The 27,655-nt window shown below is 47.4% G+C and overlaps 1 protein-coding gene across 2 annotated transcripts in view; it reads right to left on the bottom strand.

Moving 5' to 3' along the window:
- The window catches only part of RFTN1 (raftlin, lipid raft linker 1), a 202,218-nt gene that overhangs the window by 7,729 nt on the left and 166,834 nt on the right, over window positions 1-27,655 (bottom strand). Inside the window, exons 8-10 of one of the 2 annotated variants that reach the window (XM_078151446.1) lie at window positions 15,890-15,993; window positions 10,496-10,577; window positions 8,381-8,436 (exon numbers count right to left, since the gene is read on the bottom strand). In XM_078151446.1, coding sequence (XP_078007572.1) covers window positions 8,398-8,436; window positions 10,496-10,577; window positions 15,890-15,993 — 225 coding nt within the window. In that variant the 3' untranslated portion in view covers window positions 8,381-8,397. The remainder of the gene's footprint in view (window positions 1-8,380; window positions 8,437-10,495; window positions 10,578-15,889; window positions 15,994-27,655) is intronic. The other variant, XM_020987219.2, reaches the window with a different exon arrangement.

Here is a 27,655-nt window from a genome sequence, read left to right as displayed (position 1 = left end):
CTCTTAAAATCTTAAGAGTTGTCTTGGGCAGTGAGGGGGTAAGTGACTAGTCTAGGGACACACAGCAAGTCTACATCAGAGACAGATCTCGAAACCAGGTCTTTCTGACTCCAAGCTAGCTAGCCATCTCCTTCTCTGGCTGCCTGTCAATATTTCTGACACATTCCTGAAAGGAAAGGCTCCATTCTAGCTAAGATAAGAAGCTGTGCCAGGGCCAGACAGACCTGGGCTGTGTGCCAACAGGTCACGCCATACATAAGCGAGGCTACCACCAATCAAGAGGTAAGAAACCAGACAGCCTGGAATGGGAGGGAGAGAGAGAGAGAGAGCACTTTATCTCCTTACCGATTAAAATGCCAGTCCAGAGGGGAGACCAAGAAGGCAGGGTCAGAAATAACACCCACAAGAGGGTATAAAGTAACCCAGGCAGATAAGGAAGCGGACACATGACCGGCACTGCCCCTGCTGGTCCCGTGTTTACGTGCGACCACGTGGACCCCAGAGACATGTCCCCTGGGGACGCGGACGGCACCTAGCAGAGCACCAGAAGCTTCCACCGGACCCTCGCCAGGACCTCATGGACCATGGAGTCAAAATAGAGCAAAAGCCCCGGCGGCCTGGGTGCAGTATGACTTCTGAGCTTAGGAGGGGCACCTCTCCAAGCCGGGGTGAAGCCTGTCTCCCATCGCTTGAGGCGAAATGCTGAGCTATTTCTCCTGAAGATCCTGCCACCCAAGAATCTGGCGTGTTTCAGGACAACGCGCTTCCCTCCCAACTAGATTCACTGCTGCTCAAGTGAGAGGCAGAGTGGAGCACTAGACCTGAGCTTGAGTGCATTCCCGCCCCCCACCCCCCCCGCACCGACGAACTGCATGGTCACAGGCCTGCCAGTAACCTCCCCGTGCCTCACTCTTGTCATCTGTAAAATGGGGATGATACGCGCACTACCCACCCCTCACGGGTGCGGTTGCTGAGAAGAGTGAGCTTTGGAAACCTTACCGTGTGACAGAAATGTAAACAGCTGTAAAAAGACTTTAGTTTCAGACACAATGTAATAAATGCAGCACACTGCGGTAACACTTTCTTTCCAGGTTATCAGACAGTCAGAGATTAGATTAGATAAGGGATCCTCAGGTGAGGTTCATCCCTTTTTGTGTGTGTGTTGCACCCCTTTGGCACCGTGGATGCCTATGGACGCTTCTCCCTCCCCCCAAGAATAATGACTGTTAATGCATAAAATAAAAGGTAGTTAGGATGGGGCACTGGACTGAAGAGTCTGGAGTTCGAATGCTATCTCAATCACGGTGTGACCCTGGGTAAGCTGCTCAATTCCTGGAGCCTCAGTATCCTCAGCTATAAAATGGGGTCATGATACCTATAGTACAGAGTACAAAGTACAGGTTGCCATGAGATTCAGATAAGGTAATACATTTAAAGAAGACTGCAAATTCTAAAGTACTACATAATAATAATTAATAATTATAACAGCAGCCTTGGAGGCTGTTGGCCCTCCCTGAAACAAAGGAAGGCTTTGGTCATAAGAAGCCAAGTGGGGCTCATGGACATCTTGGGTCAAACCTAACTGCTGCAGGTGACACGGGAAGGTGTCATCTGAAATACCTGGTTGATGGATTCTTAAAGCAAAGACAAAACCAAACCCACCCATATGGTCCCCCCCAACCCCATCTTTCCTCAGCCTTCCTGACAACTAACCGACGCTCTTGGACCGGCCTCCTGCCAAGAGGAGGCTGCTCTCTCCAGCTGGGCCTGCCCATCTGCTCCTCTGGGAAGAGATGAGAGCAACAAGACTACCTGGCTTCCAAGAAACAGTGACCAGGCCTCTGGCGTGCAGACCACCTATCTCCTCAGCGCCATTTTTGACTAAGTAAACACCAGGACCTTCCCCCTTCCTCTTGAGAGAACATCTCAATTCCACCTAAGCCCTTCTGGCTCTTCTGTCTGGTAACATGATTAAATACAATTTTGGTTCTTAACAGGGGTTGGAGAGGACGAGAGCAAATGAAACCTACAGATTCCCAAACACTTGTTTTAGTCAATAACATGAATTTGCTTTCCTGGGAAATCTTTCATTAAAGGGTCTGTTGTGTTCCAAGATGCATGTATGGAAGCTTTAAACTCCCTGGCCTAGAGGTGGCAACCCTCTGCAAAGAAGGAAGGGGAGGATCAAAATTCAGGGATACATAGTCTCAGCGATGGCACAGAGAATAAACAGGAGGCCTTGGAGTCAAGAAGATCTGAGTTTAAGCCCTGCTTGTAACCCTATTGTGTGACCTTGGACAAGTCAGATCACTTCTGATCGTCCCGGGCACGCTCCAAGCCTATCAGTCGCAGAGCAGTCGTGTTGATCTATACTTTTCCCTTCCAACAATGAGATTATAGAGGTCTGCAAGCTTAAGCCCAAAGAAGAGATATGAGAATAAACCTTCCTCCCTTCTTTTCAAAGGTAGGTCACTGGATACACTACTGAACTTAGTTGATGTGTAAGTTAGATTTTGCTGAACTGATTTTTTCCATTTTTCTTTTGCTGCTGTTCAGTTATTTTTCAGTTGTGTCCAACTCTTTGTGACCCCATTTGGGGTTTTCTTGGCAAAGATACTGCAGTGGTTTGCCATTTCCTTCTCTAGCTCATTTTACAGATGAGGAAACTGAGGCAAAGAGGGTTAAGTGACTTGCCCAGGGTCACACAGCTAGTAAGAATCTGAGGCTTGATTTGAACTCAAGTCCTCCTAACTCCAGGGCCAGTGCCCTATCCTCACCAGTCTTCTAACAGAGATCAGATGACGATTTATCAGTTGTGTTATAGTTCACTTAAAGGTGAGGACTAGCTGGTCAATTCTCAAATTCTGTGATTCCCCGATTCCCCAAGTAACTAAGATGCCAAGACAAGCCAACCACTGAGCCAGAAGACTCACTATTCTCTGGGAGTGGCCAAGCACACTCTCTGATGGGATGTTTCTTATGCAGATTTGATGGTGTCGATGTTCTCCAGGCTTTGAAGTCAGAGTAACGGTCAGGCCTACGCCTTATTAAGCAGAGTGTTCAGCAAATATAATACGTCCAGAAAAGAGACACGAAAGCCTTTGGGTTCAGGTTCTTAAAAACATGGCTCTCAACTAACAGGTTGTTGACAGACACTTTTTAAACAAAATCGGCAACAATGAAATTTGAATGGCATGGACCTAGGTGAGCTAACCAAACAATAAAGACGATGATTGGCCCGGTGTTCAGCAGTGCCAATGACAGCCCTTCCACCAGTGCCAGTTCTCGAGGCTGACGTCTTTATCCTCTTGCTTCCTTCCCTTCGACTTCCAAACGGCCTACTTCACTTGAACAACCGATGCCTTTCTTCTCCTCTTTCTAGTACTCCAATATTTTGATGAGGCCATACCTCATCAATGAGGGAGTCTATCCACTGCTGCCAGTTGCAACCTATCTGTGTCTTCCTCATCCTGCCCAGTCCTTGTCCACATCCTTCCATAAATCTCCAGAGAAGATTCCCCTACGAAGTGCTAAAGACTTTCTTCTGGTTCTTTTCGTATTTGAAGATGTTGGTGGAGGACATGGGGCCAACTGGATCAAGCCCTAGTACACTGTGGAGTAGGGGGTCTTGTCAATTATATTTATAATCTAATAATCCACATGGAAGAAATAAAGTAGAGGGGGAGCCTGGAGACAGCATGGCACACTGGAGTCTCTTTTAGGGATTAGCACTTCTGTGACTTGAGCAAATCATCAAATTTCCCTGGGTCTCATCCATAAAATGAGGGGGTCGTACTAGATGGATTCAGCACTTTTCAATGATCTTAAGAAGGAATACTGACATGAACCTGGATGAATGCGCCATTCAGTGACTCTGTCAACCCATGGAGACAAGGTGGTGCCAAAGTGGGGAATAAGCTAGATGTGCACCAGAATATCTTGGTTTTGTACTGGCTCTTCCATGAACTCTATGACTCTAGGCAAGTCAAGTAAGACTCCCTGTACCTCAGTGTCCTCATTTTATAAATGTGTAAAATGAAGGAGCTGACCGGGCTCCTTCCAGCTCTGGATCTAAGATCCTAACACCCTATTTGTGTGACCTTGGACAAATCGCATCTTCTCTGGGCCTTGGTTTCCTCACCTGAAAACAGAGATGCTTTCCAATCCCAGGCAGGCACTGCAGGAAGACCAACGTAGCCGTTCAACAAACGTTTACCAAACACCTCGTACGTGTCAGGCACTGTGTTAAATGCTTCTTTAAAATCCTCCCGGATCTTGAAATGGAAATTGTCTGCTTTATAGTGAATCCTCTCATTCTGTCAGGGATAAGGCAATGTTTTTTTTTTCTTTTCTTATTTTGCACTTAAGTTTAAAATAAATTTAAAAACTTAAAAAAAGATTAATACCAAAAAAATACAAATAATAAAATAAAACTCTACTTGACTCTTCTGAAAGGAAGGCTTCCCAAGAAAGGAGAATACCCAGCATTATCTCAGATTTTTTTTTTGGGGGGGTCAGGCTTTGTAGTATGCTACTGCTGCTGTTGTTTTTTAAATCTAACTTAAAAGCAGATGCTTCAACCCAGAGGTTTTACTCTCTTTTAAACAACATTAAGGACTCAGAAATCTAGCAATTCACAGGTAGGAGACATTGCTGAGATCCAAGTAACCTGCGAACCTAAGGCATTTGTACTCTCTGTCAGTATTGAAGGATCTGAGCTCTTTCATTCAAAAAGTGGGTAGGTTTTTTTCCTCCTTTTTCTTCTTCTTTTACCTTTACTTGACAACACCACCACGTGTGAGGAGTCTTCTATGAGGTAGCATTAATGGATTTTATTCACAGGTTTTTAAAACTGTCTAGGAATCTGTCTCCATGGAGAATAGTTTTGCCACAGCAAAGACTTCTCAAGTGTTATGGAAGCCACTGATTAACAGCAGAGGGGATTGAGTGTTTGCTTAAAAAACAGCCACCCTCCTCACCCCACCCCATACAAGGACCCCATATTTCTCTCCCCACTGAAAAGTCTTTATTTAGCCAAAAACTGAAACCTGACAGGCAGTAAAAGCCCAGCTCATTCTTGGCATTCCTCTTCATTTTTGATGGTGGTGTGGAAATACCCCAAGAGTCGACCTCAAGGTCCATCCATGCAGCTCAGGTCAATTCTCCGTCAGCCTAGCAAGTCTGCTCACAGCAGAATTTCACTCCTTCTCTGTGCTGGTCACATTCCAACCGGCCTCATCCCTTCCCACTGATATGGAAACTCTTAGCAGAGTTGGTCAAGAGATAAAGGGCCGGTTCTGGAATCGGGAAGAACCAAGTTCTAACCCTGCCTCAGAAACTTACTAGCTCTGCAAACCTAACTGGGCAAGTGAATCAATCAATCAATAAGTATTTATTAAATGCCTACTATATACGAAGCTCTGGGGATACAGGTACCCAGGAAAAAACAATTCCTGCTTATGATGGGCTTATAGTCTGACAAGCATATGCAAAAATACGCATAGCAATAAATACATACACACAATGTAGTTAAATTTAAGGTAGTTTGAGAAGGAGGGAGCTAGCCATCGCGGGGGGAATCAAGAAAGATTTCATGCAGAAAATGGTGCTTGAGCAACATCTTGAAGAAAGAGGACCCCACATTCAGTGCACAGACCACTGGCCCTGGAGTCAGAAAGACGTCTTCATGAGTTCAAATCCAGCCTCAGACACTTCCTAGCTGTGTGACCCTGGGCGAGTCACTTAAGGCTGTTTGCCTCAGTCTTCTCACCTGTCAAATGAGCTGGAGAAGGAAATGGCAAACCCCTCCAGTATCTCTGCTAAGAAAACCCCAAACGGGGCCATGGAGAGTCAGACATAGCTGAAAGTAACATGAAGGCACAAACACAGGAAATAAAGCGTCACTTGTGCAGAGCAGAGAGAAGACCGATTCGGCTGGATCTGAGAGCCTCAGTATCCTCATATGTAAAATGGGGGCAGCTGAATCAGACAGCATGCAACAAGCACTCTGCAAACCTTCGAGCACTATATGAACGCGAGGGCAGGGACCGTGCCTTGATCATCTCGTGGGAAAGATGGAGAGATGTGGGCCAGACACTTGTCTCTTCACTCTGGAGGTCCCTGTCAGCCACTGCAATTCTCAGTTTATGAATACTTTCAACAGAAAAGCGTCCCCTTCGAAGGATTCTCAGTCTCACCCAAGGAGGACAGCACAACCAGATGAGCAGATTGAGAGCTGGCTGAACATTGAGACCCACTGACAGATGGTTTCATGTCAACTTGGAGGGAGGTTTCCTGTGGAATGTCTGGGAGATACTTTGCATCGCTCTTGAAACTAAAATGTCTATGTATGTATTGTTTATTCCCCAAAAGAACGCAAGCTCCTTGAGGGCAGGGATTGTCTCATTTTTCACTTTTTATCCCTAGCACCTCACAGAGTGTCTGGCACATAGGAGGTGCTTAATAAATGTTTGTTGATTGACTGAATTCTAGCTTGGCAACTATATGGTCTTCTTGGTCTGGTCTTTCCTAAAGCCTCCACCTTTTTCCTCAAAGTCATCAACGGGCCAAATGCTCTGCTCTCTGGCCAGGGAGAAGAGAGGGGCTATTTTGTGGCCTTCCTCAGTGGTCTGTTCCTCAAGGTACGACATCTTGCTCCAAAATTAAGGGCCTTCTGGCCCCTTCTCCTCCAATACACTTTGGGTGGGGGCCCAAAGGGCCACGCTTCTCTTCTAATATTTTTTCCTATGAAAGAAGTCAGACCTTTGCCCCTTCAGTCTAGAGGTCATCATCAGTCATTGTGATTAGTTTATGAGCACAATCAACACAACATGACATTCCATCCCAGGGAGTCTCAGTTCTAGTCATATGCAAAGCATCCCACCATGCAGAAATGGCCAGACATGAGCAGATTCCAAGTCCATTGGAAGATGGAGGCCAAGCAGATAAGAGTGCCAGACTGGATCTTTCCACCCTGTCTATCTATCAATCCATCCTGTATGTTGTCTCTATCTATCCATCCACCCATCCATCTCCTCTCTCTCTCCTATCTCTGTATCTATGCATTTATCTATCCATCCATCCTCCTGTCTATCTATCCGTTTACCTGTCTATCTACCTAACCATCCATCCATCCATCTATCCTGCCTCTCTGCATCTCCTTACCTATTTCTTACCCAATCCCTCGTTCACTTGGGCACAGGGCAGAGGAAAAAGTCTGCACATTGTGACAGGACCTGCTCACTCCCTGTTACTGCTGGGAGGTCCCAGAACTGTGCGAACAAATAGCCTTACTTTCCTATCCTTTCCCCACTTCCACCATCACTTACAAATCACCGTGTAAACAGTCCTCTCTGGGGAAATCCACTCCATGTCACGTGCTCTGGTGAGGAGCAAAGTCTGCATAATAGAGATTCACAGGTTCACGCACAACCCTCTTCTTTGGCTCCACAAAATCAGTCGGGTTCCACAAGCATTTATTAAGTGCCTACTATGTGCCAGGCATTATTGTAAGTTCTGGGGATATGAAGAAAGGCCCCAAACAGTCCCCAGCATTCCAGTCTATGTGTGGAAATGCTTGTTTTATTTGGTGTTTGTTTCATTCAGAATAAAGAAAAATAGGGTCTGTGGGGAGGGAGGTGTGCATGTGAGTGTGAGAGAATAATTCAGACTGGCTGGTTACCAAGATATCCCAGCTCTGCCCCGAGCCCCATCTCTTACGTCTGACCAGTCTCCCGGGGGCTCCCCGGCTGCCATCTTCCAACGGCCTCCTGAGTGGCCTTCTCTCCTCTCCCATTTTCCTCCCTCCCTCCAGCCTGCATAGAGCTGCCCAAATTCTTTCTCTTTTGTGTGACTCTGGTCATGTTGTTCCTTTGCCCCAAATTGCCCCTGGGGGCTGATGAATTCAGACCCTTTCCCAGGCATCAGAGGCCGCCCACAAGTTGGCAACACTTGGCCTTTTTCACCTCATGTCCTCTTCCTCCCCTCCACCTATACTCAAATCATGTCAGGCTCTTTTCTATCCCACCTCCTTTGCATCCCGCCATGGGCCTAACATTGTGAAAGCACTGTGAAAGCAGTGAAGTCAACAGAGTACCGGATTGGAAGCTGAAAGGATCTGGATTCAAATCCTGCCTCAGCCACCTACTCTCTGTGTGACTCTGAGCAAGGAAGTCACTGTAATTTCTCTGCCTCAGTTTTTACCTCAATAAAAAGAGAGGAGGTTGGGGTGGCACGTCCCATGCACCCCCCTCTACTCTCTTCATCCACCAATTGCCCATTATGTCTCCTCTTCCTCCTTACTGTAAAGTGTCAAGAAGACCTGGATTCCAGTTCTGACTCCGGCATGTCTTACCTGTGTCCCCTTGGCCAAGTTACTTACCCTCTCTCTGCCCTGGGTCACTCTCTAAGGCTGTAATTGTCAGGACAGTCAGGGATCTGCACAGGTAGAAGGAATTCCCACATCTGCCTTTATAGAGGGAACGTCAACTCCAGGAGTTCCTCCCACAAAAAGCCCAACTCAAAGGTCACTTCTCACATGTCACACAGTCCTTTCTTTCTCACGTTTCTTATGCATTTATCATGCAGTACTCCGCATTAGAGTAATCTGTGTTTGCGTCCCATTCCCACACTGGATTATAAGCTTGGTATAGGCAGAGACTGTTTCCTACCTATGTCTTTAGTCTCCCAGCAGAGGGAAAGCACTTACTATGCACCCACTGCGTCTGAATCAGCTCTGCTCCTCACCACTCCCCTCCCCACCCCTGCCCCATCCCTACGCTCTCCTCTTATCATCTGGCCCTGCGTACGAGGAAGACTGTGAAACCCAGAAAGAGCCACGCACACGTGTCCTAGATCTCCACACCCAGGCCCGGTGCCCGCCTCCACCACTTTTTGCCAGGCTGGAGCAGAGAGGGGACCTGAATCCTGGACTTTCTAGCTCAGAGGCCACTGCGTCACACTGCCACAGAAGTGCTGAGACCCAAAGCTAAGCAGTTACCTTGTCTTACTTGCTGGAATGGTAGGGTATCCCTTTCACTGTGCCATTAAAGGTAAGAAAAATGCAAAGGCACTTGAGTTCAAAGTAGAGAGACCTAAGGTAGAACCAAAAAGAGTTCCCAGGCTTGGGAGATACTCAATTTTTTTTTTGGGGGGGGTACAGCTAGGTGGTACAATAAATGGAATGCCCAGCCTAGAACCAGGAAGACCTGAGTTCAAGTCTGGCCTCAGACACTCACTAGCTGTGTGACCCTGGGCAAGTCACTGGACCTGTTTGCCTCAGTTTACTCATCTGTAAAATGAGCTGGAGAAGGAAATGGCAAACCACTCCATGATTTCTGCCAAGAAAACCCCCAAAAGGGGTCACAAAGAGTCAAATATAAGTGAAACAACTGAACAACAATTTTTTTTAGCCAAGAAACTCAGTGGAACATTAAGATAATTGCTTTTCTGTTATATCTAGCATTTAATACAGTGTCTTGCCCATAGCAGGTGCTTAATAAATGTTAGTTGACTGACATCTGAGACCCTTGGTTAACAAAGGCTATCTGGGGTCAGGTAGGTGGCACAGTGGATAGAGCACCGGCCCTGGAGTCAGGAGGACCTGAGTTCAAATCCAGCCTCAGATACATAAGTAACACTCACTAGCTGTGTGATTCTGGGCAAGTCACTTAACCCCAATTGCCGAGAGATAGATAGAGAGAGAGAGACACAGAGAGAGAGACAGACAGACAGACAGAGACGCTATCAAGAAAGGCAGAAAAAAATGCTGATCTGGATTCTGAGGACCTGAGTTCAAATCTTGGCTCTGCTACTGCTTGTGAGATTTTGGAATTAACTTCTCTGGGCCTCAGCTTCCTCGTTTGTTTGAGAGGGTTGGAGTTGACCTCAGAGCCTGTCCCAGATGACTCCTTTCTTCCTGCCTTGGGATTCCATCCTGCCATGGGGCTAATATTGTGAAAGCATTGCTAGGAAGGCAGCTTTGCCCTGGAGCCCCTCAGAGGGGCCTGGGTGGCAGGAAGGGCCCCCACAGAGGCCCCTCGAGGCTGAGGTCACCGCATGTCCTTTAAACCTTACAATATGCTGAAAATTCCTAACTGTGCAGGCTACAAATCTGAGGGGAGGAAGAAAACCCTACAGGGAGAGGAGGCTGGGGTGGTGGGAAAGCCCCTCTCATAATGAGATTAAAATACACAGAACCCTGGCACTGGTTCAAGGCTCCCCTCCCCTCGTCTGCCTCCAGCCAGATTTATTTCCTTATTTATAGCCATGAAGAATATTTTGCATGTTTGTCTAATTTCCAGCAGGGCTCTCCTCCAGCTCCTTGGGGCCGACCACTGAGGATGGCTGGACGAGGGCCCCCCGGATGTCGTCGGGCCTCCGCCTCGGCCGGGTGGACGCCGGCCATCGCCTGGGCACTTGGCGTCCCCTCAGCTGCGGGAAGGGGAAAGGGCATCGCCTGGGAAGGGACCCAGGGAAGAATCAAGGTCACACTCACCTTGGATTCCTTCTTCTTGGCTTTCTGAGGTAGAGAGGGTCTCTGAAGGAAGACGATCTGTTTGGTGGCCATGTTTCCCTCCCTGTAAGACATTGAACCCTGGGTAAGCGCCACGCATGGACACGGGAGGAAATTCCAAACCCCAACCCAGCTCCTGAGTTAAGGTTTCCAGGGAGCTTTTGTTTTTTTGACAAACCCTCATCTGAGCCCCTCAGTCACGGCTCCCTGATTTTCAGTAGCAGCCCCCTAAAGTCAGAGGTAGTATTTAGGGTATCCTGGTGAAGTCAGTCCTACAAATAAAAGCCCGTCACCCTGGCATGACCTGACATTGCCAAAGGGACCATTCAGAACCAGCTTAGCTACACAGGAACACAAAAATAATCTAGGATTTCATAAGGGTGGGGGACTCCCAGTGTGGGACCTCCTTCCGCCGAGGCCCAGAGCATCCCACTGAAGACCCCCTAGGATCGTCGACTGGAAGGGACTTTTTTAGACTGTCTCATCCAAGCCCTTCATTTTACAGACGGGGAAATGGAGACCCAGAGAAGGGAAATGACTTGGCCAAGGTCACAAAGCCATCAAATCAGCAGATCTGTAGCTAAGTCTAAGGAACAGCCTACGACACATAAGTCATAGCATGGAGGAGCGGGAAGATTTCTTCAGGAGTTCTAAGGACCTGGATTCAAATCCTGCCTCTGTGTGACTACCTGCATTACCCAAGTCATGTCACTTCCCATGGTCTCAGTTTCTTCATCTGTAAAAAGAGGGAGTTAGACAAGAAGTCAGTTAATCGATTAACAATTTAAGTGCCTACTATGCACCAGGCAAAACAAAGGCAAACGACAGTCCCTGCCCTCAAAGAGCTCAATCATCTCAGATGTACGGCAGTAACAAACAATCAATATTGGGGACACAAGAAGAGTAGCGCTCAGTACTGAGCACCTACTATGTGCCAGGCACCGGGGATACGAGAAGAGTAGCGCTCAGTACTGAGCACCTACTATGTGCCAGGCACCGGGGATACAAGAAGAGTAGCGCTCAGTACTAACTGAGCACCTACTATGTGCCAGGCACCGGGGATACGAGAAGAGTAGCACGCAGTACTGACTGAGCACCTACTATGTGCCAGGCACCGGGGATATGAGAAGAGTAGCGCTCAGTACTGACTGAGCACCTACTATGTGCCAGGCACCGGGGATACGAGAAGAGTAGCGCGCAGTACTGACTGAGCACCTACTATGTGCCAGGCACCGGGGATACGAGAAGAGTAGCGCTCAGTACTGAGCACCTACTATGTGCCAGGCACCGGGGATATGAGAAGAGTAGCGCTCAGTACTAACTGAGCACCTACTATGTGCCAGGCACCGGGGATACAAGAAGAGTAGCACGCAGTACTGACTGAGCACCTACTATGTGCCAGGCACCGGGATACGAAGAAGAGTAGCGCACAGTACTAACAGCACCTACTATGTGCCAGGCACCGGGGATACGAGAAGAGTAGCGCGCAGTACTAACTGAGCACCTACTATGTGCCAGGCACCGGGGATACGAGAAGAGTAGCGCTCAGTACTGAGCACCTACTATGTGCCAGGCACCGGGGATATGAGAAGAGTAGCGCTCAGTACTAACTGAGCACCTACTATGTGCCAGGCACCGGGGATACAAGAAGAGTAGCACGCAGTACTGACTGAGCACCTACTATGTGCCAGGCACCGGGGATACAAGAAGAGTAGCGCACAGTACTAACAGCACCTACTATGTGCCAGGCACCGGGGATACAAGAAGAGTAGCGCGCAGTACTGACTGAGCACCTACTATGTGCCAGGCACCGGGGATACGAGAAGAGTAGCATGCAGTACTGACTGAGCACCTACTATGTGCCAGGCACCGGGGATACAAGAAGAGTAGCGATCAGTATTTACTGAGCATCTACTATGTGCCAGGCACTGTGCTAAGAACTGGGGATACAAAGAGGCAAAAGGCAGTTCCTGCCCTTGAGGAGCTTACATTCTGATGGGGGAGACAACATGCAAATGAACAAAAACAATAAACAGGAAATAATGAACAGAGGGAAGGCACTGGAATTAAGGGGGCTGGGGAAGGCTCCCTCTGGAGGGTGGGCATTTTGTCGGGACTGAAGAAGCCAGGGAGGTCAGTAGGCAGGGATGGCCTCTAAGATACCTTCCTGCCCCACATTTATGATCCTATGATCAACGACTCCCCCAGGGTCACACAGGAATAAATGCTAGAGCCTGGATTTGAATCCAGATCTTCATGACCCTGAACCCTGAACATTTCTTTCATTAGCTTCTATGTAATACACAGAAGAGAGAAGCTGTCACAGCCTCAAGGACTGAGTGATAAGCCTGTGTCAGGAACACAGGTTCCCATCCCACCTCTGACAGTCGGTAACTGCGTGACCCTGGGGAAGTCACTGCATCTTGATTAAAACACTTGGGTTTCATGGGTTGCTGCAGAAGAGGCCGCGCCTTGGGCTCATATCCTGGGTTCATGAAGAAGAGGCCGAAGGGCTCCTGAAGACTGGAATCGCTCTCCCTACTGCCGCCTCCCGTCCATCACCCAACATGGCTTTCCCCTTTGGCGTAAGCAGTGTGTCACAGCTCATCCCGCGGCAGCGCTGATTAACGTGCACACGTCAAGGGTGTAGCAAGGCAGCAGCCAGCTGGGATCCCTCCAGGGCCTCCGTTAATCAAGCCCAGCCCGTGGTCCAGTGCTTCTGACTCTCATTTAAATGGGGGAAAAAAAGAGAGTCTGGGGGCAGTAAGCGAGGCTGAACACTCAGCATCACTGCCCTCCCCCTAAAACATAAAAAGGCGGTCTCAATTTTCTTCCTTCACGGAAATCAGACTCTCCCATAATGAGTGTGCTTTGTTTTGCCCTGGGGATGACTTTCCCCACATCCCTCCTCTGCAAATTTCTGTAATAAAAGCCGGCTACTCAAGCTGTCTTCAAACGTGAGGGAGACAGGAGGACGACTGAGGGACGCGCCTCGAGCCCCAGCTCAGAGAGGATAGGATGGTGGCCCAGCCGGGAGGCGTGGCCTGCCGCGTGGAGCCCCCGGGAGCAGCCTGGAGGCCACATCGCACATGGGGAGGGAGGACGAGGGCATGACAGTCAATGAGTCAATCATTGTGAGGGAGAAGGGAACGGGCTCTGCAGACACAGGGTTCGAGTCCTGCTTCTAAGTGTGGAGCTTAACCAGTGTTAGAAAGAGGACCTCCGTCCAAATCCTGGCTCCATCACCTAGGACTCCCTAAGGGACCTGGGCAGGCTGCCGCCTCTCGGGGCCTCGGAGGTCCCCTGAGGTTCTGAATCCCCAGCCAGGGTCCCTAAGACGAAAATGAAAACAGCCCCTTCCTGCCTCCAAGAAGCTCTCACTCTATCAGGATGCCCAGCGTGTACGCTCACAGAAACAGTAAGCATAATTTCAGGGCTGCGGGCAGGGGCCCATCACGACAAACAGTCAATGGACAACGCCTTAAATTTCAGGCTTCCAAGGGTTCTCTCTCGCATGATGTCACCCGATTCTCCTAAGAACTGGGGTTTCCAAGAGTAGGTCTAATTATCTTTATTTTAGAAATGACGACACCAAGGCTCAGGGGAAGTGGGCATCTTCCCCCAGGCCTTAAGCCCAGTTAAGTGCCTTCTCTTTGAAGATAAGCTCCAGTTTATCCTTGGGGTGTGTGTCTGTTGTGTGTATGTGTATGTGTGTGTATATATATATATTTTTTTATACACATACACATACATATATATCTTGTTTGCACACAATCGTCTTCATGCTGTCTCCCCTCATTCATCTGCGATCTCCTTGAGATTGGGGGAACTGTTTTTTTTTTTCTTTTTCCCCTTTCCTTCTATTCCCCACACTTAGCCCAGTACCTGGCAAACAGCAGACACTGAGTCAGCGCCTACCAATTTCCTGGCCTAGGACCCAAGTGTCCTGATGCTGGCATTAAAGAGGGCACTGAATTGGGAAGATCTGAAGATCTGAGTTTGAATCTTGCCTCAGCCACCTGGGGCTTTGGGTTACCTTTTTTCTCTAGACCTCAGTTTCTCCATCTGATGGACTTGGGGACCTCAAGGAGTTCTAGTTCTGAATAATAATAACAACAATAAACAGCCAGCATTTATATGGTGCTTTAAGGTTTAAAAAGCACTTTACAAATAATATTTCATTGTATTGTAGGCATTATTATCATCCCCATTTTAAGGGGAATAGGGAGGGAATGAGCACTTATTAAGCATGTGCTATATGTCTGATATAGGGCAGCAAGGTGGCTCAGTGGACAGAGCAGCAGGCCTGGGAGTCAAGAAGACCTGAGTTCAAATCCAGGCTCAAACACTTGCCAGCTGTGTGACCCTGGACAAGTCACTTCACCCTATTTGCCTCTGTTTCCTCATCTATGAAATGAGCTGGAGAAGGAAATGGAAAACCACTCCAGTATCTTTGTCAAGGGTCACAATGGATCAGAAAGGACTGAATAACAATTAAAAAAAAAGTCAGGCACTGTGCTAACCACTTTACAAATATTATTTCATTTGGATCTCACAACACCCCTGGGAGGTGGGACTGTTATTATCCCCATTTTACAGATGAGAAAACTGAGGCTAATGGGGGTTACATGACTTGCTAATGGTCACCTAGACAGAAGCAGCTGAGGCAGGATCCTGGCTCCAGGCCTGGCGCTCTATTGTCTGCACCACCCAGCTTCACCATTTTACAGATGAGGAAACTAAGGCACAGAGCCGTCCTTGTTCTTTACGCTATACTATCCTGCCCCTCATCCTAACAGAGGTCCGGATTCCCAATCTTTCTATGAATCTTCTCCCCAGGCTCTAAGACTCAGAAGGGACCTCAGAGGCTGAAGCCGCTGCCAACGTGCTTTACTCAGAACAGTCTTGTGAAGTAGGTGGTCCCAGCCCTGAATGTCCCCTTTTTAACTAAGCGGCCCCCTCAGAGAGATTACTTGCCCACAGTCATCTGGCTCACAATGTGGAATTAGAACTCAGGACTACTGACTCCAAGTTCAGCCATACCGATTCAGCCCATCTGAACCAACCTGCATCTGCCCACAGCTGTCCAACTTTTGCAAGAAGATTCCAAATGGTGTCATGGACAGAAGGCAGGTAGGAAGTGGGAAGGCTGAGGTTCAAATCCTGCCTCGGGCACTGTGGTCAGGTCACCTGCACGGTGGGGACACCTACAGCAAGTACTTCTCGGGGCGCTTGAGAGGATCAGATGAGCTACTATTTGTAAAATGCTCAGCACACAGTAGGTGCTTCATAAATGCTTGCTTCACTCTGCTTTTCACATTTTAAGAAGCCTCGGGGCCATCTGCTGGGACAAAGACACCCATGGTCGCCCATTACCTGTTGGTCTTCATGATGGGTGTAGGGAGCACACAGGTGAGCTGCCAGCCATAGGCGGCCAGTGAGTTCAGCAGCGGGATGTAATCTGTCTGCACCTCGACACCCTGGAGAAGAAAAAAGCCGGTCATTAGGGTCATCCCCTCTAGCGGGTGAGAGGATGGGGGTGGCAGCAGGGAAAGGTGGCCGGTCTCCCGCCTCCACTGGAGATGGCTGGCGAGGGGACGAGATAATGGGCCAAATGAGCCGGGCGCCTGCGACGGTCCATGGAGCCAGCGAGGGGTCCGCGTCCGAGGACCAAGCCCAGAATTCTGCCTGCCTGGCACTTGGACCACGGGCCTCCTGGGAGTTTCATTAACAAAGCACAATTAACCTTGCTTCAAACAAAAAGGTATTCAAACCATGCAGCCGCATGCTGGGGGGCTTCAAAGGGTTTCCCGGGGAGTTAAATGACATTATGCCTATAATGAGTCTGAGTGATTTGCATCCAGCCAGAGCATGAGCACACATACCCACGTGCACACACACAAAAGGGCCGTGGTTTATTCCTCTCGTCACACAGGAGGACATGAACATGGGGCCCACCACCTCATGCCTGAAAAGACCAGCCTTGGCTCCCATGTGCCACAGCCTTGGGGAACGGCCAAGAACAGCCCTTTGCCTTGAACTGATCCCATGTGTCCCCCACGCTGGGCTGTGGACAGAGCTGTCCATTTCCCCATGCCTGCTCCTTGACCCAGAAACGTGCCCTGCGTCCTAGCGAGCCTGGCTGACTACGGTGCTAACTAGCTTCCCAGGGAGATGCTTTAACCCTGCCTTCGCCTCGTTTTCCTCCTCTGTAAGATGAGGGACAATGTCCTGTAAGTTCACTTCTGGCTCTAACAAAGAGCGAGGGATGTGGACACTCTGTGACCTGCGCAAACCCCTGCACCTCAGTTTCCTCTTCTGTAAAATGGGGATAATAATTACACCTACCTCACAGGGAGGCTGGGAGGGTCGAAGGAGATAACGTACTTATAGAGCTTTGCAAACCTGAAGGACTATATAATTATACAGCTATTATCACTATTATTACGTTATTATTATATCGGCAACTTGTCTGTAACTTACAATCTCGGAGGGTGGCCTGGGATGCCTGAAATGAAGTGTGTGTGGTCACACTTGGGGATCACTGAGCACACGGCTACTCTGGGGCTCCCTGCCTCCTCTCTCTACGACAATCACACACATGTTTAGACACACTCTGCTGAGCCCGGGCATGTCTGCCCATCCTGAGCAACTCGTCTACACCTTCCTGTAGGTTCACCACAAGAGGTCTGCCCAACATGCTCCAGGCAGCATAAGGATACCTGTGGAGCATAAGCCTTACACACACACACACACACACACACTCACTCACTCTAACAGGCACCCGTTTCTAGTCAACAACACTGCATTTTGCCTTTTATTCTGAACCCAAGGCAGCAGCCACTGAATGCAGAAAGAAATTGGACAACCCAGTTCTGTCTCGGGAGCCCCACTCACCCACTCCATCACACCCACAGCAGGGCACCACACAAGCTGTGTTCTCCTGCCAGAACACAAATCGCACGTGCGGGTCCCTTCCTGCCCACAAGATGACCCTTCCCAGCTTGAAGCCCGGGATGGTCCAGCCGAATCCCCCTGCCCTCCCTAGGTCTGCAGCCACCATCTCGAGAAAGAAAAGACTTTCTCATCCATTGTTGGTGATTTTTCCCTCCTCCCTTCCAGCACTGCCTCCCCCCAACCCCTGGCATTTCTAATTTTTTTTTTAAATCGCACACTCTCTCCCACTTCTTGAGGTTATGATTACTTGGGTCTATCAAGGATAACCTTCCCACTTTATCAAGAAATGTGACAAACCAGCCACAATCAGATAGTAGTCATGGCAACGAGGCCAAGCATCCCAACGGCACAAAGCCCACTGAGTGGCTGCCGGGGAGAGGGGCGAGGGAACCATTTGAGGAGGGCTGGGCTTGTCTGCCACCTCAGCCAGCTCTCTCAGAGGGCACGCAGGGTGCCCAGACAATGAATGAAGCCCCCTGCGGGAGCTGGACCCGTCTGCTCAACCAGGCTTACGCCCTGCCTACCCTCGTGGGTGATTTGGCTGCAGGCAGCAGGCTCCTGGCAGATGTTTGTGCCAGGGCATGGGACGGTGGCCAGAAGGGACTGGGATCGTGAGGACAAATCCCAAAGGTTCGAATTTAGGAGGTCCTGTGGGCACATTTAAAAGTAACACAGAAATGTTGGCGGGGTTCTTCCCAGCGCCAGACTCTCCCCACCCTAATTATCTGAGTTGGCACCAAAGGAAAGGTCTTGATTTAAGGCTCAATGTGTTTTTCTTTAAAGATCCATTAGAGGGCTGTTTTTTGCACCAGGGACACAGGGACAAGAGGATGGAGGAGAGAGAAGATGAACCCCACGGCCACCTGAAGGGGTCTTGAAACCCATTAGCTAAGAGAGTGTGTGGCACAAGAGTCAGTCTGGCACGTCCCCAGTTGGAAAAGCTTCTTTGATCTTCTCTCCATGACACTTCGCTAAGGAAGAGAGAGCGCACAAATAACACTCAAAATGCCGGGCGCTTATCAAACTCTGAGACACTTCTTTCCAGGAGAAGGAGCAAAAATTTTAATTAACTCTCCACTCTCCTGTGGGCTGATAGGTAATCTCTGATCACACCTTGAGTGTCAGAAAAAAAAAAATACAACCCAACCCAGGAACCTGTCGATCGAGGTGGGATTTCAAATTATAGGAGACAATTTTTCTTTTTCTTTTTTCTTACTTTCCTTCTTTTGTTCTTCCTTCCTTTTCTTTTTCTTACTTTTTATTTTTTTCTTTATTTCTCCCTCCTCCTTTCCCTTTCTTTCTCTTTCTCCCTCCATTCCTTTATTCCTTCCTTTTTCTTTCTCTCTTCCCTTTTTTTCTTACTTTTTATTTTTATTTTTAATTTTCTTTCTTCTTTATTTCTCTTTCCTCCCTCCTTTCTTTTTCTTTTCTCCCTTTTATTCTTCCTTTCTTTCCTTTTGTTCTTCCTTCCTTCCTTTCCTTTTTCTTTTTTATCCCTTTCCTCCCTCCTTTTTTCTCTTCCTTCTTTTTCTCCCTCCCTTTATTCTTCCTTTCTTTTCTCTTTCCTTTTTTTGTTTTCTTTCTTCCTTCCTTCTTTTCCTTACCTTTTCTTTTTTCTTTATTTTTCTCCTTTCCTCCCTCCCTCCTTCCTTTCTCTCTTTCTTCTTTCTCTTTCTTTTCCTCTCTGTCTTCCTTTATCCCTTCCTTTCTTTCTCCCTTCCTTCCTTCCTTCCTTCCTTCCTTCCTTCCTTCCTTCCTTCCTTCCTTCCTTCCTTCCTTCCTTTTTATTTCTGGTCTTCTCTTCAATGCCCCCAATAAATTCTTCTTCTGCAGGTTTAAACCAATCAACAATTGACAAGCATTTATCAAGCACCTACTGTGTGCTAGGCACTGAGAATACAAACACAGAGAGAGAAACAATCCTTCCACGTGAGGAGCTAACATTCTAAATGAGAAGACAACAAGTATATGTAAGCATATGCAGAATGAACCGAAAGAGAATAAACACAAAGAAACTGGGAGGGAAGGCCCCAGCAATGGCATGATGGAACAGGTGCTTGGGCTGCATCTTCAAGGGAGAAGGGAAGCCTACCTGAGAGAGGAAAGCAGAGGTTATTAGAGAGGGGGGAGCAAGGCTGGGAAAGCATTTTAAAGGCTCCACAGAAGTGACATATTTGACCCTGGAGGCAATGGGGAGCTTCTGGAGTTGAATGAGGAGAAGGAGCTATGTGAAATACAGACCAGAATCCAAAGAACAACCACCCCCCAAAGTGAAACCTCTCTCACTGTCCCCAAAAGGAAGCACATACCGAATCACGAAATATAAGCCTTTTCTTGGACTGGTGGAAAAATGATCTACCATAAAGGGTATTGATCAGTCAGGCAACATTCTCTTCCCTCAAAACACTCAGGAGGAAAAATAAAATCAGGGCAATTCATCTTCTGGAGTCGTATGAATATGTGTTTGCAGCCTGAACGTCTTCTGGAGACATGGCAATCAAACCAGTCAAAGACAAAGGATGAGAGGCACATTGGCCCATTTAGAGATTTCTAATAAAGCAGCTCCGGTGACGAATCTACTGTCTCCCACACACACGTCTGAAGCCTTGAAAACCCCCTGACAGAAAAGTGGTTTGTAAGAAAATGCCAGGTTCTTTAGAAGCCACTGCAATTAAAGAGATCTTGATTCTCCCATCCTCAAAAGGTAGAAAAATCCAAGCCTTGCAGTATATGGGTGAGGGGCTGCAAGGCAAGGGAGGGTGGGCACGATCTTGGCCCCTGACCCCAAGGGCTGTTTGCAGGGGTGATCAGAGTGGGAGAGAGGGGAGGTGCATCTTTATATTTATCTAAGCGTATTCTGTTATATGAGGTTGTGGTGGTGGCCTCCCATCTTTGACATATGTTGGCTGCCCGTGTCTCAGTTCCCCAGCAACTCCATAAGACTATAAATGGTAGAGCAGGCACCAATCTGCATTGGGAGATGCAATTTCTTCCCTAGGAATTCCTGCAAAATCACAGATCTGATCCCACCCCCCCACCAAAAAAAAATTACTGCTACATATGAAGAGAATATGATTATTACAAGCCATAGAATTAGGGGCTGGTCATGGTTATCTAGATGAGGAAGCTAATTTTGAATATACTTTGATAAAGAAGACAAGGTTAGGTTTGGAGTATAATCACTTTCAGGAAGATTTACATCTAAAGTCCCAATCATTCATAATTAAACACCTACTACGTGCAGGGCACCATGCCAAATAGCAGATAAAATGAAAAACAAACAAAATCTCTGCCCTCAAGGAGCTTACATTCTAATGAAGGATATAACACGTAAAGATCTAAGCACATGCGACATACACAGAGGAGATGAAAGGGAATATCAGAGGGGAAGGCAAATGGTCGTTGGGGGGAGGGGGGCACAAAGCCTCCTGCAAATGGTGGGGCTAGTGGAGGCAAGAAGAAAGCATGCCGGGCACAAGGGGAAGCCAGCACCAAGACAACGCAGTGTCACTTGTGAAAAATGGCAAGAAAGTGAGTGTCCCTGGATTATACAGGGCAAGAAAGGGAGTAAACCACAGGACAAGAGTGATAGGAAGGGGCCAGATACAAGGCTTCATATTGGCTCTGGAGGTAATGGGGAACAACAGGAGTTTGCTGGGGGTGGAAGGGAACGCGACATGGTCAGACCTCCACCTTAGGAAAATCAGTGTGGCAAGTGAGTGGAGAAGATGGCAGTGAGGAAAGAGTTGAGGAAAGACCAAGGCCTAGGTGGTCCAAGTGACAGGTGATGGGGGCCAAAACTAAGATGGTGGCAGTGTGGAAAGAAAGGGACTTATGTGAGAGATGCTGCCAAGGCAAAAGAGCCATGAAATGTCTTCTTCTTGTTCAGTTGTTTCAGTCATAACCGACTCTTCATGACCCCATCTGCAGTTTTCTCAGCAAAGTTGCTGGAGTGGATTGCCATTTTATTCTCCAGTTCATTTGGCAGAAGAGGAAGCTGAGACAAACAGGATGAAGTGACTTGCCCAGGGTCACACGGCTAGGAAGTGTCTGAGGCTGGATTTGAACTCAGGAAGAGTCTTCCTCATGCCAGGCCGGGTGCTCTGTGCACTATGGTGCCACTTAGCTGCCCCAAAGAATGGCAATGGATTGAACGTGAGGGAGTTGGAGGCAATACTGAGGATGCAAGCCTCAGGATGGAGGTCATCTTGACAGTTATAAGGAAGTTCAGAAGGAGGGTTTGGGGAAAATAGACACATTGAGTCTGGGATGCCTATGAGACATGCAGCTCCAGATGTCAAAAGGATGGAGGACAGAAGTTAAGGCTGGATGAAAAGATCTGAGAATCACCGATATAGAGAGATGATAGCCGAACCACTGGAGCTGATGAGATCACCAAGTGAGACAGGAGAGAAGGAAAAAGAGAAAAGGGTGGGTGTAACACAGACGAAGATCTGGCAAAGAACACTGAGAAAGAGCAGGCAGAGAGGTAGGAGGAGGCCCAAGAGAAGGTGCCTGCATGAGTACCTGGAGAGGAGGGAGTGTCAGCAGTATGAAAAGGCGTCAGAGAAGGCAAGGAGGAGGAGGATTTAGGAGAGGCCACTGCGGGGCAGTGAGGTGGCACAGTGGCTAAAGCTCTGGCCCTGGACTGAGGAGGACCTGAATTAAAATCTGACTTCAGACACTTACTAGCTGTGTGACCCTGGGCAAGTCACTTAACCCTGACTGCCTAAGGAAGAGGAAGAAAGAAAGAAAGAGAAAAGAAGGAAGGAAGGAAGGAGGGAAGGATGAAAAAATAAAAGAAAGGAAGGAAAGAAGAAAGGAAGAAAAGAGAAAGAAATAAAGGAAGAAAGGAAGAAAAAAAAAGAAAGGGAAAGGGAGAGAGAGAGGGAGAGAGAGAGAGAGAAAAACAAAGAAAAAGAAAGAAAGCAAGCGAGCCACTAGTTTTGACAACTGAGAGATGGCTGATAACTTTAGAGAAGCAGTTTCACTGAATGAGGGATGAGGATGGAAGCCAGATCACAGAGGGTTACAGCAGGGGAGATGGAGGCACTGAGTGCAGATGCCTTTCTCAAGGAATTTAGCTAAGAATGGGAACAAAGACATATCCAACGAAAGCTGGTCCAGGCTCAGTAGTGGCCTGTGGGCCTGCCCTGTGAGGGCCGGCCTAGCTGAGTCCACAGAAGCCTACCACCAGGCTGCCAGAGGGGTCCAGTGAGGATTCACGATCTAACCCAAGCCCTGCTCATTTTACAGATAAGGGGACTGAGGCCCAGAAAGTGTAAGAGCCTGTTCCGAGGCTGGGGTGCACAATGATGGAGCAGGAGCTCACACTGACAAAATCTTAGATTCTCTAAGTTTTGGCAGATACATTCCAAATTAATTCCCTGGCTAAATAGGGTGGCCTCCTGCTAGACACACACTGCACATATTAATTAGTTCATACAACAAGACCTGTTAAATTAAGGGCCCCAGAAGGTCCAAGGCCCTTAAGTAGCAGGTTTGCTCCCTGTGGGCCTTCGGCTTCTTCACCTGACCTCAAAAGCAGCAAAGATACCATGTCCTTGCTCCCTGGGAGAAAGGAGGAGAGACGTGGGTGCGTACGGGGAGGGAGAAGACATGGGGGGTACTGAGCTGCATGATGACCACTGATTCAACGTCTGCCTTCCCACATGACATTTCTGAGTATTTGGATGGCTTCTGCTATTTGTCACAGGCCAATGTTTGTCACGTGGCATTGACAAGGAAGGAAGGCCAAGGGGGGGAAAAAAAAAAAACAAGGGTGCAGTGTTGTGCAATGGGAAGAATGTGGGAATTGGAGCCAGAGGTCCTGTGTTCAAATCCTGCTTCTTCTGCTTACTAACAGGGTGAGCTTGAGCAAGTCACTCTCTGGGCCTCAACTATAATATGGGGGGGGGTCTGACCTAGATGAACTTCCAGCTCTAAATTCTATGACCCCAAAGAGGGACATTTCACTCCAAAATTCTTCTTACAGAATTCTTTGTCTATCTTTCACATTCTTCCCACACACTTTCTCTACATTGAATAAGTTTTCATCAATACAAACGGGGAAGGCAGCATAGTGTAGAGGGAGCCTTGGTTTTGGAGTCAGAGGACACGGCAAATTCCACCTCTAATGACTTTATGTCCATATGCCCATGGGCAAGTCACCTAGACCCCTGGACCTCAAGTTTCCTCAAGTACAAAAGGAGGGAATTGGACAAGATGACCCCCAGGTCCCTTCCACCTTTGGGTCTATGACTGAATCCATTTATCTCATGAGAGAGGGCATGCCACAGGGCAGCGCTTCTTAAACTGTGAGGCATGACCCCACAGAGATGTCTGAGGTCAGGGTCAGCAACATATTCCTATTCCTACCCCATGCTTTCCACCCCAAGGTATCCCTTCCTCGCTACCATTCTCTTCGAGCACATATGATGCTGCAAAGGGTGAAGAGCATTCAATGTTGTGACCGTTGGGTGAGAGTTTTTTCCCTCTTTGTTTTCAATCACAATGCCCCTGGAAAAAAGCCCCAGTGGATATGTAATTATGCCAACATAACAGATACTCAGAAAACAAAGAATCTGCCTCATTGTTTTTCAGCCCTGTTTTGCTTGTATGACATTTAATGATGATGTGGGACAGTAGAGGGAGAAGGCTCAGTTCCTGGAATTAACAAGCATTTATTAAGTGTCTACTATGTGATCTGGAAAACAGATGAACAGATTTGAGAATCAACTATATAGAGAGATGATAAGTGAACCCAGGGGAGCCTCTGACACCTGAAACCATGTCTGGGGTAGAAATAGGATCACGTTGCTGGACCTGACCTCTGAAATCTCTGCTCCTTCAGCTGAAAGCACAGGATGATGGCTGGTACTCAGGTGTGCACTTGTCCATTCAACAACTGAGTTAAAATCAGGGATCACCTGCAAGGCTGCTTCAAATGCTCTCACATCTATTTTGCAGAGTTCAGGTTCCACTGTGCTAAGTGCTGGATGCTAGAGACAGGATAGATGAAAGCATATGTGATATGCAGAAATCATTAAATCACAACATTTGGCTGGCAGAGGCCTTAAAAGTCACTGAGCCCAAGTCCCTAATTTTATAGAGAGAGAAACTAAAGCCTCAGAAAGGTTATGGGCCTCAGCCACAGTCACATAGGTTCTAAGCTTCTCGGAGAGATTATGCTCTATTCACCACACCCCTGAATCTCAAACTGTTCAGGTTTTGTTTCTTTACTCAGTTCTGCCCGTAAATTGTCTCTATCATTTACTATCTACAATGCTTATTAACTCTTTTGACCACCTTAAGCCTTGCAGAATAGACACTGTGACCAGGAGAGTGAGAATAAATGGTAGAACTTTCTATTATTATTACTATCCTGATAATACTTCTGAGAAAGGCCAAGTGTCTGTGCAGATCGCTAGCATGAAAACATAAGTGAAAATTAAGTCATTGGACCACCTAACCTCATCGGGATGAGGGAAAATAATGCAACAGCTATTTATTTATGGCAGTGGGTTTCACGCTATTAATTTTTACCTCCCGTTTCAGTTGTGCCAGACAAGCTGTGACCTCACCATAGACCTGGGGGCCCAGGAGTCTAATTTATGGCGGCATGCTGGGTGGGAGGCCACTGCTACCAGCACATACCAAAAACAACAGATTTTTAAAAAAAAACTACACTGGGGAAAATGCCCCATCTTAGAAAAGTGTCCTGAGTCAAGCCCACAGATCAAAAGATCACAGACCTACAGCTGGAGGGAGCATCAGAGGCCCCTCTCACTTTACAGATGGGGAAACTGAGGTCCAAAGGCGAGAAAGGCCTTGCCCAATACCATGTGGATAATAAGCTGCAGATCTGGGATTCAAACTCTATTCCTCTGACTGCATCCCTCCCCTTATTATTAAATATTATATGTAAATATAAAATATTTGTAAAATATAATATATACATATAAAAACAATGAAACAAATTTTTAAATTTTATTTCTTTTTTTAGAATTGATTACATTAGCCTAATTATCTGTGTTCGCCTTAGAGAGGCACAACTGCTAGATTGTGGAAAAGGAAAGACAAAGGGAAAAGAGGGAAGAGGCCTCATTTCCCTCTTCATTTTCCTCCTTCCCCAAATCCTTCGGATGATTTTATAGTCTTTTCAAACATTCGCTACATACTGAAAAACTCCAAATCCAAAGGCTCTTCCTACTGAGGCTGTTTTTTTCCTTTTTTTCCCCCTTCCTATTCATTCGTTCATTCATGCATGCATTCACTTGTTCATTCATTTGTTCACTCATTCATTCATTCAGGACTAAACCCAGGGTTGGTGCTACAAACAGTCCCTGCCCTCAGGGAGCGGATAATTCTCATATGACATGATACTAGGAGTAGAGGCGTCTCCATCCATCAGAGAACCCACTGACCTCTAAGAAAGGCCAACCAGCCCTGTCCTTCTCCGAGGTGGGGAAGGGGAGGTGGTGGGTGCTAGGGGTGTGGATGATGGGGAGCAAGCAGCCCAAGCCTTCCAGTTATCCAGTTACCAGAGCTGCCAGCCCACAACTGCTCACCCAGGCAGAACGGAGGCCCTCCAGTAAGTTTTGATGCTCAAACTCCCAGATTAAAGGGGAAATAATGTGACCTGATGTCTTGAGTGTCAAGAGGGCAGGGACAGGCATTTTTGAGGAGGGGGAGAGATCCTACTGTCCATTTGCAAGGGGATGCTGCTCCTACTCTTCCCTGCATTAAAACTGCTAACCAGCCCCCGGTGATTACATTCTGTCTGTTGTTTGGCAGGACCACCTACCGTGACAGCTGCAGGCTCACACCCTCTGCAAACTGACATTTCAGACACACGCACGCACCCTGAGCCCCGCAACACAGTCTGCTCACTGTGCCGGGCTCTGGAAGCGGCTTTGTTTGATAACAATGAAACAGGCAACATTTTCTCTATCAAGTGCCAAGCTGAGTCCCTCTCATTTGCCTTGGTAAGTAAGAGGAAAAAATACTTTGTGCGCGTAGATTTTTTTTTTCAGTTATAAAACAATCTCTTGGCCTAGAATTAAAAAGAGAGGAGGCATGTTTTCACTGTGCAATTATTTGTTCATTTTTAACCTTGTCTCCCCCTACTTGGAAAGAGAAAGAGTTGTTAAAGGACTCTTCCCACAGTAGGAACACTATGGCCTGGTGAGGAAAGGGCTGAGACTGGAATCGGGAAATCCAGATTCAGATCCTAACTCTGACACTTAATAGCTGGGCAACCCTGGGCAAATCCTTTCATCTTGATGGGCCTCCCCAGGAATTATCTATCTATCTATCTATCTATCTTATCTATCCACTCTACCATCTGTCTATCCATTCATCTTTCTATCTCATCTATCCATATATTCATCTATCCATCCATCCAATTCTATCTATCCATCCATCTTATCTATCTATCCTTCTATCTGTCTTATCCATCCATCCATCTATCCATCTATCTTATCCATCCATCCTTCCATCCATCCGTCTATCCATCCATCTTCCCTCCATCCTTCCATCCTATCTATCCATCCATCCATCCAATCCCATCTATTCATCCATCTTATTTATCCATCCATCCATCTATCCGTCTTATTCATCCATCTACCTATCCATCTATCTTATCTATCCATCCATCCATCTATCCGTCTTATTCATCCATCTACCTATCCATCTTATCTATCCATCCATCCATCTTTCTATCTTATCTATCCTTCCATCCATCTATCCGTCTTATTCATCCATCTACTATCCATCTATCTTATCTATTCATCCATCCATCCTTCCATCTTATCTATCCATCCATCCATATTATCTGTCCATCTATCCATCTTATCTATCCATCCATCCATTTGTTTTATCCAGCCATTCATCTAATTCCATCTATCTATTCATCCATCTTATCTATCCATCCATCCATCTATCCCATCTATCCATCTATCAATCAATCATCACAGGCGGGGGAGACCTCCCTGCCAATGAAATCACAGTGCTTTCACCATCTGCATATTCTCATAGTTAGAAGGAGGAAAAGGCAAGTCATGTGGAAACAAATAATGCACAATAATGTCATTTCTTATGGTCATTTGGGGTTCACAATCTGCCTCTAACTGCTTACTGGCCAGCTAGGAGGCCTGGTGGATAGAATACTAGAAGGAAGAAGGA

This window comes from Phascolarctos cinereus, unplaced genomic scaffold (assembly GCF_003287225.1).
Source record: "Phascolarctos cinereus isolate Bilbo 61053 unplaced genomic scaffold, phaCin_HiC Scaffold_1;HRSCAF=81, whole genome shotgun sequence".
Lineage (NCBI taxonomy): Eukaryota > Metazoa > Chordata > Mammalia > Diprotodontia > Phascolarctidae > Phascolarctos > Phascolarctos cinereus.
The sequence above is the reverse complement of the archived record's forward strand: the minus strand, read 5'-3'. Positions and strand labels throughout refer to the sequence as shown.